Raw genomic sequence first — 10,760 nt, 5'->3', positions numbered from 1 at the left:
TTTTTTTTAATTCTTGATGATTTGATTTTCTGTTTTCATTTCATTATAGATAAATAATCTAAATTAGGTTTTAGTTGCATTTTTTATTTCATTTTTGGGTGCATTTTTTGTGTGAGAAAAGAAAAAAATCATGAAATGTTTGTTTTTTTGAATGCTTGATGATTTGGTTTTTAATTTCATTTTTGGGTGCATTTTTGGTGTGAGAAAAGAAAAAAAAATCATGAAATGTTTTTTTTTTGAATGCTTGATGATTTGATTTTCTGTTTTCATTTCATTTCACTACAGATAAAAAATCTAAATTAGGTTTTAGTTCCATTTTTTATTTCATTTTTGGGTGCATTTTTGGTGTGAGAAAAGAAAAAAAATCATGAAATGTTTGTTTTTTGGAATGCTTGATGATTTGATTTTTTATTTCACTTTTGGGTGCAATTTTTTGTGTGAGAAAAGAAAAAAAATCATGAAATGTTTGTTTTTTTGGATTCCTTGATGATTTGATTTTCTATTTTCATTTCGTTACAGATAAAAAATCTAAATTAGATTTTAGTTGCATTTTTTATTTCATTTTTGGGTGCATTTTTTGTGTGAGAAAAGAAAAAATATCATGAAATGTTTGTTTTTTGGAATGCTTGATGATTTGATTTTCTATTTTATTTTTGGATGCATTTTTTGTGTGAGAAAAAAAACATCATGAAATGTTTGTTTTTTTGAATGCTTGACGATTTGATTTTGTGTTTTCATTTCATTACAGATAGAAAATCTAGATTTTGCTTTTAAACGGAAGAAATCGATTAGATTTTCGATTATGCATAAGAGTTTAACAACTTTCCATGGATTATTTTGGTGAATTAAAAAAAGGGAAAATACATAAAAACCCCCCTGAACTTGGCACGAAAACTTAATTTAGTACTTCAACTACACGGGTGTTTATATACCCCCCTAATCTCATTTAAAGTGAATAAATACCCCCCTAAGAATATAAAACCAGTCTCACAGTGACAAGTCTATTACACACGCGCCAAGTCATTGCCATATCAACGCCACATCATTGCCACGTCAGAATCGTGTTGGAAATCAGTTTTAAAATTTTGTTTTTTTCCTTCCCTTCTTCTTCTCTCTCCCATGTCAGAAATCAATTTTTAAAATTTAATTTTTTTTCCTTCTCTCTCCAATTGATGCACTACCTTCCACCTCCATTAGTGTTTTCTCATTTCTTGCTTGATTATCATTAATTTTCACTAATGACTTCTCTATTTTCAACCTCAATATCTTCTAACAATTTCACTAATTTCTTTTGACAAAATTCTCATACATTTTCTATCAATATCCATTGATGTGAGATTGCAACAAATATGGACCTACATTGAATTTTTTACCGATTTATTGCTCTCTTTGGTATTTGAGGACAAATAAATCAACTGAAAATGTAGATGAATTCGACTCTTTATTAAAAAAAAAAAAAACAATCCTTTCCAATATTCCATCTTCAAAAATCCTTATTTTTTCATGACATACAACAATCATAATTTTTGAAATCATAAAAATGTGTTAATGAAATTTTCTTTAGTTTGACAGAAAGCTCAAGTTTGATTGGAATGAAGTTTAATGATTTTTCTCTCTTTAGTAGATCTGAAAACAAAAAAAAAGATGAAGATTAAGATGCAGGTGAGGTAGGGTACAATGGGGGTGTTCGAAGAAGGAGAAAGGGCGAGATAAGGGGGTTCAAAATAAGTAAAAAGGGCTGGGGGGGTTTGCAGAAGAAGAAAAAGGGGATTGGGGGTGGGTGGGTTTGGAGAAGATGAAAGTAGGGGTGGCCGGGTGGATGATTTTTTTTTCTTTTTTAATTATATAATACATATATTAGTGGGACCAATTTTTTAATAAAAAAGAAAGACGCGCTTAACTATTTTCTTTATGCCACGTCAGCATTAAGAGGGGGTATTTATTCACTTTAAATGAGATTAAAAGGTATATAAACACCCGTGTAGTTGAAGTATTAAATTAAGTTTTCGTGCCAAGTTCAGTGGGTTTTTTATGTATTTTCCCAAAAAATCCCTAATTTTACCATAGATATTTTGTTATAGGAGAAGAATAAATCAAGAAATAAAATGGACTATTTTTCAACTTCTATATTAGAGTTAAACACCTACATATTTAATAAATTGGGATTAACATCTTTTAATCCATAGATTTTTGCTTTTAAACAAAAGAAAATGATTAGATCTTCAATTTTGCACAAGAGTTTAACATCTTTTTGCCTTGGATTGTTTTCATGAATGAAAAAAAAAACACTAATTTTACTATAGAATTTTTGTTAAGGTAGGAGAAGAAACCAAGAAATAAAATGGACTGTTTTTCAACTTTTGTGCTAGAGTTAAGCACCTAATAGATTGGGTTTAATATCTTTTTGTCCACAGATTTTTGCTTTTAAATAGAAGAAAACGATTAGATATTTGATTTTGCATAAAAGTTTAACATCTTTTTGCCTTGGATACTGCAGCAATGAACTGCAGAATCAACACATGACAATTGAAACAGCATTGCGCTATTTGGATCTTCCTTTCAAAGTATTAAATGTTGATGCAGTTCAGCCATTGGCGGATGCGGCCAAATTGTTTATTATCCTCCGTTTCAGGGACATAAACAATTGCGTAGACTTTTACATTAACCATCTATTTATAGAGTATGAATGATTTGCATTTCCATATCAGTCTTCATTTCATTCTTTTTCTTTGAATCCTTCAGGTTCGAAAAAGAGGCATTGAGTTTGCCTCTTTCGGGAATTAAGGTTGTTCTGTCCAGTGATCTTCTTCAGATTGCATCAGAGGATGTTGTCTATGACTTTGCGTTGAAGTGGGCTCGTATGCATTACCCAAAGTTTAAGGATCGACGAGAAGTATGGACTACACATCTTTGTTTCCTCATCCGATTTCCAGCCATGACATGCACGAAGCTGAAGAAAATCATGACGTGCAATGACTTCAGTCGTGAGCTTGCTTCAAAGTTTGTCTTTGAGGCTCTTTTTTACAAGGCAGAAGAACCTTATCAGCAGCGTGCAATTTCTGCCAAGTTGGGGAATGCTTTAGGCCATCGTTATTTGGAGCGGGCATACAAACTCAGACCTGTTAAAGCTCTCGAGTTTGAAGCACCTCATCAACAGTCTGTTGTTTACCTGTATTTGAAAAGAGATGAGTGTGCTATCCTCTTTCCTGCAGGTAAACTCTATTTACAGGGTTTCCATTTTGGTGGACAAGAGCTTTTCCTTTCCGCGTATTGCAACATAGACCAACAAGGTTTTCAACATTGCTTGGGGTTGTTCCTGGGTATGCAAGGGGAGGAGTTTGAGCCACTTGCAGTTGATTACGAGTTTTCAGTGCGTCTTAGACCAGACAACGAATTTGTGAGCATGTATAAGGGAAGCCATACCCTTAATAGTGGCATCGTTGTGGGGTGCCGGAACCTTTGTGATATAGGTTGGACCCCTTTTCTGAATGAAGATGGTTTGTATTTCATCGACGGAGTTTTGCATATTCGTGCTGAGATTACTGTGGTCAGGGAATGAATTATTTGCAGTATTGTAAATTACTAAAATCAGAGTAGTTTTAGTGACTTTGGATGTGTGTATTTAAGTAGTTTCTATCTATTTTGGCTTGTGGTTATAGAATTCCTTTGCTTTAACTGATTTCATGGTTTATGATGCACTATCACGACTCACGAGTCTTAGAAAGCTTGATCTTATAAGACAAACCTATATCGATCGATCGAGTTCAAGGATTTAACAGAGGTGATCAACGGAAGAACAACAAAATGTGTGTCTTGTTTGATGAAAATGGAAAAGTTTCACTTAGTGAAATGAGGTGTTTTGGTGGCTATTGTAGGAAGGATGGTGTTTGGTATTTTTTAAAACTACATTTATTTTATTTTTAGTTAATTCTTTCTTAAAAATATTAGACATGTCATCTAATAATTGATTCTTTTAACATACAAGTTTGTTTCAGTCTCTTGCCTTAATTATGTATAGTACAGATGTTCAAAAGACACTTAATTAAGGGACAATTTAGTAGGGCTGCTTTATCGAGCGGATAGTTATTAGACTTAAAAGATTTGACTTATCAGTTATCGACTTTTAAATATACTAATTTCCAGGCCAACTGATAAGATATCAATTGATTCGGTATCGAGTTAACAATTATCGAACGATGTATTGACTAAAAAAATAGGGAAAATGCATAAGTACCCCCAACCTATGTCCGAAATTCCAGAGATACACTTATACTATACTAAGGTCCTATTACCCCCGAACTTATTTTTTAAATAATTTTCTACCCCTTTTCGGCCAATGTGGCACTATCAACCAGATAGCTTGAAAAAATTGTCAACACGCGCTAGGCCCAGAAAATAGTGCCTCATAGGCCGAAAAGAGGTAGAAAATTATTTATAAAATAAGTTCAGGGGGTAATAGAACCTTAGTATAGTATAAGTGTGTCTCTGAGATTTGGGGCATAGATTGGGGGTACTTAAGTGTGATCACGGAATGAATTATTTACAGTGTTGTAAATTAGTAAAATCAGACTTGTTGAGTAGTTTTAGTGACTCTGAGATGATGTTGATTCCAGTGACTTTGGGATGTGTGTATTTAAGTAGTTTCTATAAAGTTCCATCTATATATGCTTCAAATTCTATATTTGCTTGTGGATACCATTTCTGCTAGATTGTGTACAATGATTATTTGTGAAACTTGTCTTGTCATTACTTCAACCTATCAATGTTACATTCTCTTAACTTGTGTTTATGGTTTATGATGCACCATTTTATTAAGCAGAGGAATATAATGTGAGTTTTTGGGAAACATTATGGTTTCCATAGTTTGTGTCATTTTATTGAGATTAGCTACTTCTCTCTTGAGTCTCCACCTATAGATGCATCGGTCGATATGTGTAAAGTTAAGGTAAGTGAAAGTTAACAAAAATGGACATGCAGCCTTAGACCTAAAATTACATGCAAGGAAGTTATTTTGGAAGACCTAGAAATTCTTTGTATTAATGTCGAGTACATATTTTAGCTTATTTTTTATTTTATTTTATGTAGTATGATGGTTATATACCGTGAACTTAAATGAAGAACTGGAGATCGTATAGCCAACTTCAACTCATTTGAGACTGAAGCGTCATTATTCTTGTTATAGCTGATTTTGTGTTTTTAAAGTTTACTTGTATAGTTGCATTTCCACAGGTGTTAGTACATAATATTCATGGCCATCTTTTTCCTTCTTTTAGTTGTACTTGTGTTTAGGATATTTTATAAAATCTTAGAAATTATGTAATACTAGTATATATCTTTGTTAAAAAGACAATGTTGATGCTTATAATCCTATAACCTGTTATGTCACGATTTTAGTTCATGATACATATTATTTGCTTTAGGAACACAATTTTTTCTTCGGAGCTATGCAACATTGAGCTCGAAAAGTGACATATGATCCACCTTGCACCTCATATTTTTGTTTTTTGGTTGTTTTAACTTTGTGTTTAGTAGATTCTTGATTTTAATTTTCAGGCGATTGAAAGTGTAGAGTAATATTAATTTGGAATATGTATTGCCCACAAGGCTGTAACATTTTTCAAAAACATAGATGAATTAATTTGATATGATTTGATATTTTAAAGCTCAGGCTTTGAGTACGGTTAAGATGTTATTTGATTTATTTACCTTATTTTTTTCTTTTAAAATATTTCAAAAGGATTTTTAAAAATTCTTTAATAATTTTTTGATTTAATGGAGCTATGAAGAACTTCAATGGAAGAAAGTACAAAAAATAGAGTCATGAATTTAATGCTTTTGAAAATTTCGATACAAATTAGAGATTTGGAGCAATTCAGAACGATGTCATCCAACTACTCAGAGAAGAAGAAAACAAGAAAAATGGTATCAATTAGAAGAACTAATTTTGAAATTGGCTTTCATATTTTATTTTATTTGCATTACAGGACAAACAACCATTAAAATCAGTAAACTTTGTAATTAATTAAGATAAGTACAAATTAAACAATGAAGCAAAACAATTATTTAAAGTGCTTCAATCTATGATTTTCTTTGCATTTCTCCTAATTTTCTCTATGAAAAAACTGTGCTTTGATTCAATTGTGAAAATGAATTTTCTACATTCCTTGAATGTATCGGAATCTCAATCGAACTATGGATTTGCATTTAATGACAGGAATTACTCAGATCGAGTGTTGATGATAGAGATTGTACCAGATTCAATGGAGCTCAGACCAGAAGGTTGCAGTGCTGATGATTCAGCCCGGAAAGGCAAGCATAAGAGAGAAGAAATCATAACAAGAAGAAATGGTTTGCTTTTTTTAATTTTAAATTAGGGTTTACTTACATTATTTTTTTTTCATTTTTGGGTACATTTTTGGTGTGAGAAAAGAAAAAAAATCATGAAATGTTTTTTTTTTTAATGCTTGATGATTTGATTTTCTGTTTTCATTTCATTCAGATGAAAGATCTATATTTTTTCCCCATAGATTTTTGCTTTTAAACAGAAGAAATCGATTAGATTTTTGATTCTGCATAAGAGTTTAACATCTTTCCTTGGATTATTTTCGTGGATGAAAAAAAACACTAATTTTACCATAGATTTTTTGTATAAGAGGAGAAGAAATCAAAAAAAAAAATGGACCGTCTTTCAACTTTAAACACCAATTTTACCATAAATTTTTAAAAGATAGGGTTTAACATCTTGTTGTCCATTGATTTTTTGCTTTTAAACAGAAGAAATCGATTAAATCTTTAATTCTGCATAAAAGTTTAACATCTTTTTTGTCTTAGATTGTTTTCATGTATGAAAAAAAACACACTAATTTTACCATAGATCTTTTGCTACAGGAGGAGAAGAAACCAAGAAATAAAATTGATTTTTTTTTCAACTTCTATGTTAGAGTTAAACACCTACATTTGGTTTTAAAATCTTTTAGCCCATAGATATTTGCTTTTAAACAGGAGAAAACGATTAGATCTTCGATTTTGCATAAGAGTTTAACATCTTTTTACCTTGGCTTGTTTTCTTGAATGAAAAAAACACACTAATTTTACCATAGATTTTTTGTTATAGGAGGACCAAGAAATAAAATGGACTATTTTTCATTTTATGTGTTAGAGTTAAACACCTATATTTTTAATAGATCGGGTTTAACATCTTTTAGTTCATAGATTTTTGCTTTTAAACAGAAGAAAGCAGTTAGATTTTTGATTCTGCATAATAGTTTAACATCTTTTTGCCATGGATTGTTTTCATGAATGAAAAAAGAACACTAATTTACCATAGATTTTTTGTTATAGGCGGAGAAAAAACCAAGAAATAAAATGGACTCTTTTTCAACTTCTATGTTCGGGTTTAACACCTATAATTATTACTAGATAGGGTTTATAACAACTTTTAGTCCATAGATTTTTGGTTTCTAATCATAGATCTGAAAACGGTTTTTTTCACTTGGGAATTTATTTTTGGTTAATGGATGAAAAAGGTAAGTTTACCAATCCAAATAGAGTGGAAGCAATATAGATGATTCATATAGCTAAATTCAACTAGTTTAGACTTGAATTATAGAAGTAATTGTTATGCGAAAGACGGTTTATGAATTTAGGGCTGGGATGTGGTTGCATTTCCTTTACAAATATAACTGCTGTAATTTTTATCTTCAATTTAAATTCTCTTTTTTGTTAAAATAAAGGTAAGAATGAATGAGCATGTGAATTCATTTTTATATGGTTATGTTTGATGCTGAAACTTATGCGATGTAACTTGAAATGGTTATTTGGGAGTTCTGCACCGTTAATTTCTTGGTTTTTCCTAATTATTTCATTATGTACCCTTATCTCTTTCGCTTGTCTGATGCTGATGACAAATGAGAAGAAGTAGCTATAGGAAGACTTGAGAAATCGCCTCCTAACATTGTGATGACTAAAAGTCATCCTCTTTGCTTGAGAACTGTACACATCAGTTCTCCAATTGTTGCTGCAAAGAGTATTTTCTTTTTTAAGGTGAGTACTCCTTAATACAATACATTTGTTTTTTCAATTGGCATTCCCTACTTTTTTTTAATTACAACTATTTGTTTTCTTATTAGTTGTTCTCGAATGGCACGGAAGAGCAATGGTATGTAATTGTACAAATTCATGAGTCGGGTAAGTATTAATTTTTCCTTTCTTGTGAGAAAGTTCATTCCAATAGATTTCATTCTTGATTGAATCAAGTAATAAAACCAAATGTTAATGTGTGTTTGCCTTTGTCAATTTTATTTGAGCAGAAGAAGCAGCCCTCATGGACCTGTTGTAGTTTATGTATTGTAATACATTATCAGCTAAAACACCAACTGGTCTGCTTGATGTGTTGATGGTTGCTGATAAGTTTGAGGCGGCGTCATGCATGAGATACTGCAGCAATGAATTGCAGAATCAACCCATGACAACTGAAACCGCGTTGCTTTATTTGGATCTTCCTTCCAAAGTATTAAAGGTTAATGTTGTTCGGCCGTTGGCAGACGCTGCCAACGTGTTCCTTCTTGTTCGTTTTACAGACATAACAAAGTGAGTAGACTTAAACTCTCCAGACACTTTTACATTAACCATCTATACTGCTAATAGAGTATGAATGATTTGCATTTCCATTTCATTCTTTTTCCTTGAATCCTTTAGGTTCGAAAAAGAGGCATTGAGTTTGTCTCTTTCTGGAATTGAGGTTGTTCTGTCCAGTGATCTTCTTGAGATTGCATCAGAGGATGTTGTCTATGACTTTGCATTGAAGTGGGCTCGTATGCATTACCCAAAGCTTGAGGAACGGCGAGAAGTATGGACCTCACATCTCTGTTTCCTCATTCGGTTTCCAGCCATGACATGCACAAAGCTGAAGGAAATCATGACGTGCAATGACTTTGGTCGTCAGCTTGCTTCAAAGTTTGTCTTGGAGGCTCTTTTTTACAAGGCCGAACCACCGTATCAGCAGGGTGAAATTGCTGCCAGGGTGGAGAATGCTTTCAACAAATGTTATGTGGAACGGGCATACAAACTCAGACCTGTTAAAGCTCTCGAGTTTGAAGCACCTCATCAGCAGTCTGTTGTGTACCTAGATTTGAAAAGTGATGAGTGTAATGACCTCTTTCCTGAAGGTAAACTCTTTTCACAGGGTTTCCATTTGGGTGGACAAGAGCTTTTCCTTTCCGCACATTGCAACATAGAGCAACAAGGTGTTTACCATTGCTTGGGGTTGTTCCTGGGCATGCAAGGGGAGGAGTCTCAGCCACTTGCAGTTGATTACGAGTTTTCAGTGCGTGTGAAACCAGACAACGAATTTGTGAGCATGTATAAGGGAAGCCACACCTTGAGTAGTGGCATCGTTGTGGGGTGCCACAACCTTTGTGGTGTAACTTGGACCCCTTTTCTGAGTGAAGATAGTTTGTATTTCATCGATGAAATTCTGCATATTCGTGCTGATATTACTGTGATCAGGGAATGAATTTGCCTGTTGCCATATTTGCAGTGTTGTGAATTAGTAAAATCAAACTTGTTGAGTAGTTTCAGTGACTTTGGGATGTGTATTTAAGTAGTTTCTATAAAAGTTGCATCTATGCTTTAAATTCTATTATGGCTTGTTGATGCAATGATTTATTGAACTTATAAATTGATGTGTAGTAAGTATTAATTGATAACTAGAAAAAAAATAGCATAACATGCCATGTAAGCGCGAATTAAATGTACATAACTTAAATTCTTATTAATGAGTTCCATACTGGTTACTCATATTGATTTAATTTGTATGTCAACATGTTGAGAATGTGACCAATATTCATTAACAAGCTGCCCAAATAATGAACTTTCTTTATTCATAAGTTTCATTGGCTTATCATACTCTACCAGATTCCCTGTAAAAAAAAAATGTAATTTAATATTTTTCGTCGTATCGAAAACACCCTTGATGAAGTAAGTAATTATTTTGTTGAATCTTACCATCACTTATAGCAAGAACCATAGTGCAATCCATGACTGTTGGGATTCTGTGAGCTACTGTTATAACTGTGCAATCCTCAAATTCTGTCCTTATCGTTTTTTGAATTATTGAATCTGTTGCATTATCAATTGATGCTGTTGCTTCATCAAGAACTAATATTTTTCTTCTTTTTAACAATGCTCTTCCAAGACAAAATAATTGTCTTTGTCCCATGCTCCAATTTGATCCATCTTGTGACACTATATATAGTACTATTGATTGTTAGTACTATAATTTTACTATGTTGCTCAGAGTCATCAAAAATATTGTTAGCACCCGTGTCATGAGGAGGATCTGACACGAACATGGTGACATTTTTGAAGAGTCTGAGCAGAGGATTTAAGTTATCATCATGATTACCTGAGGAGTCTAGTCTTCCTTCTTTCTACTGAACAACGTCTCGAAGTTGACATTTCCTCAAAACCTTGCACACATGATGATAAACGGAAATAAGTGTTGAAATTGATTTTATAGATAAACAGTTATATGTATGAATAGAAGTGTTGAACTTGATAATGCAAAGTTAATGTGTTTGGTAGAAAGTACTGATAACACTTCTGTTAGAGCGATAGAAACGCCTTTTAGACTGGGAAAGGATAAACAACAGAAATGGAATGGAGGGGGTTAGGAGTTTTGTCTCGAAAGGGTACCACATGCGTAGATAAGTCAAAAAGTACTTATGAGTTGGTACTCGTATAACGCGAGTTAACTCTAT

General features: G+C 32.7%; 2 protein-coding genes and 1 long non-coding RNA gene across 3 annotated transcripts; 2 read left to right on the top strand and 1 right to left on the bottom strand.

Moving 5' to 3' along the window:
• Nucleotides 1-1,656: 1,656 nt before the first annotated feature.
• On the top strand, nucleotides 1,657-3,559 carry LOC125849983 (BTB/POZ domain-containing protein POB1-like). Its single transcript, XM_049529916.1, has 3 exons — nucleotides 1,657-1,662; nucleotides 2,433-2,644; nucleotides 2,743-3,559. The coding sequence occupies exons 1-3, from the start codon at nucleotides 1,657-1,659 to the stop codon at nucleotides 3,557-3,559; spliced, it is 1,035 nt and encodes a 344-aa protein (XP_049385873.1).
• Nucleotides 3,560-7,436: 3,877 nt separating this feature from the next.
• On the top strand, nucleotides 7,437-9,616 carry LOC125849981 (BTB/POZ domain-containing protein POB1-like). Its single transcript, XM_049529915.1, has 5 exons — nucleotides 7,437-7,526; nucleotides 7,916-8,043; nucleotides 8,130-8,187; nucleotides 8,310-8,589; nucleotides 8,698-9,616. Exons 4-5 carry the CDS (start codon nucleotides 8,342-8,344, stop codon nucleotides 9,512-9,514), a joined length of 1,065 nt encoding a protein of 354 aa, XP_049385872.1. The 5' UTR covers nucleotides 7,437-7,526; nucleotides 7,916-8,043; nucleotides 8,130-8,187; nucleotides 8,310-8,341; the 3' UTR covers nucleotides 9,515-9,616.
• Nucleotides 9,617-9,679: 63 nt separating this feature from the next.
• LOC125849982 (uncharacterized) lies at nucleotides 9,680-10,614 on the bottom strand. Its single transcript, XR_007444735.1, has 3 exons — nucleotides 10,406-10,614; nucleotides 10,006-10,245; nucleotides 9,680-9,920 (listed from the first exon to the last, which is right to left on the bottom strand). It is a non-coding gene; the product is annotated as an uncharacterized LOC125849982 (long non-coding RNA).
• Nucleotides 10,615-10,760: the final 146 nt, after the last annotated feature.

The sequence above is a fragment of the Solanum stenotomum genome, unplaced genomic scaffold (assembly GCF_019186545.1).
Source record: "Solanum stenotomum isolate F172 unplaced genomic scaffold, ASM1918654v1 scaffold12411, whole genome shotgun sequence".
Taxonomy (NCBI): Eukaryota; Viridiplantae; Streptophyta; class Magnoliopsida; order Solanales; family Solanaceae; genus Solanum; species Solanum stenotomum.
The sequence above is the reverse complement of the archived record's forward strand: the minus strand, read 5'-3'. Positions and strand labels throughout refer to the sequence as shown.

Excerpts from the sequence above, each read along its gene's own strand:
- LOC125849981 (XM_049529915.1), top strand. The coding sequence starts at position 8,342 with ATGTATTGTAATACATTATCAGCTAAAACACCAACTGGTCTGCTTGAT. Across the intron at positions 8,590-8,697 it reads CGTTTTACAGACATAACAAA|GTTCGAAAAAGAGGCATTGA; the intron begins GTGAGTAGACTT and ends TGAATCCTTTAG.
- LOC125849983 (XM_049529916.1), top strand. Across the intron at positions 2,645-2,742 it reads CGTTTCAGGGACATAAACAA|GTTCGAAAAAGAGGCATTGA; the intron begins TTGCGTAGACTT and ends TGAATCCTTCAG.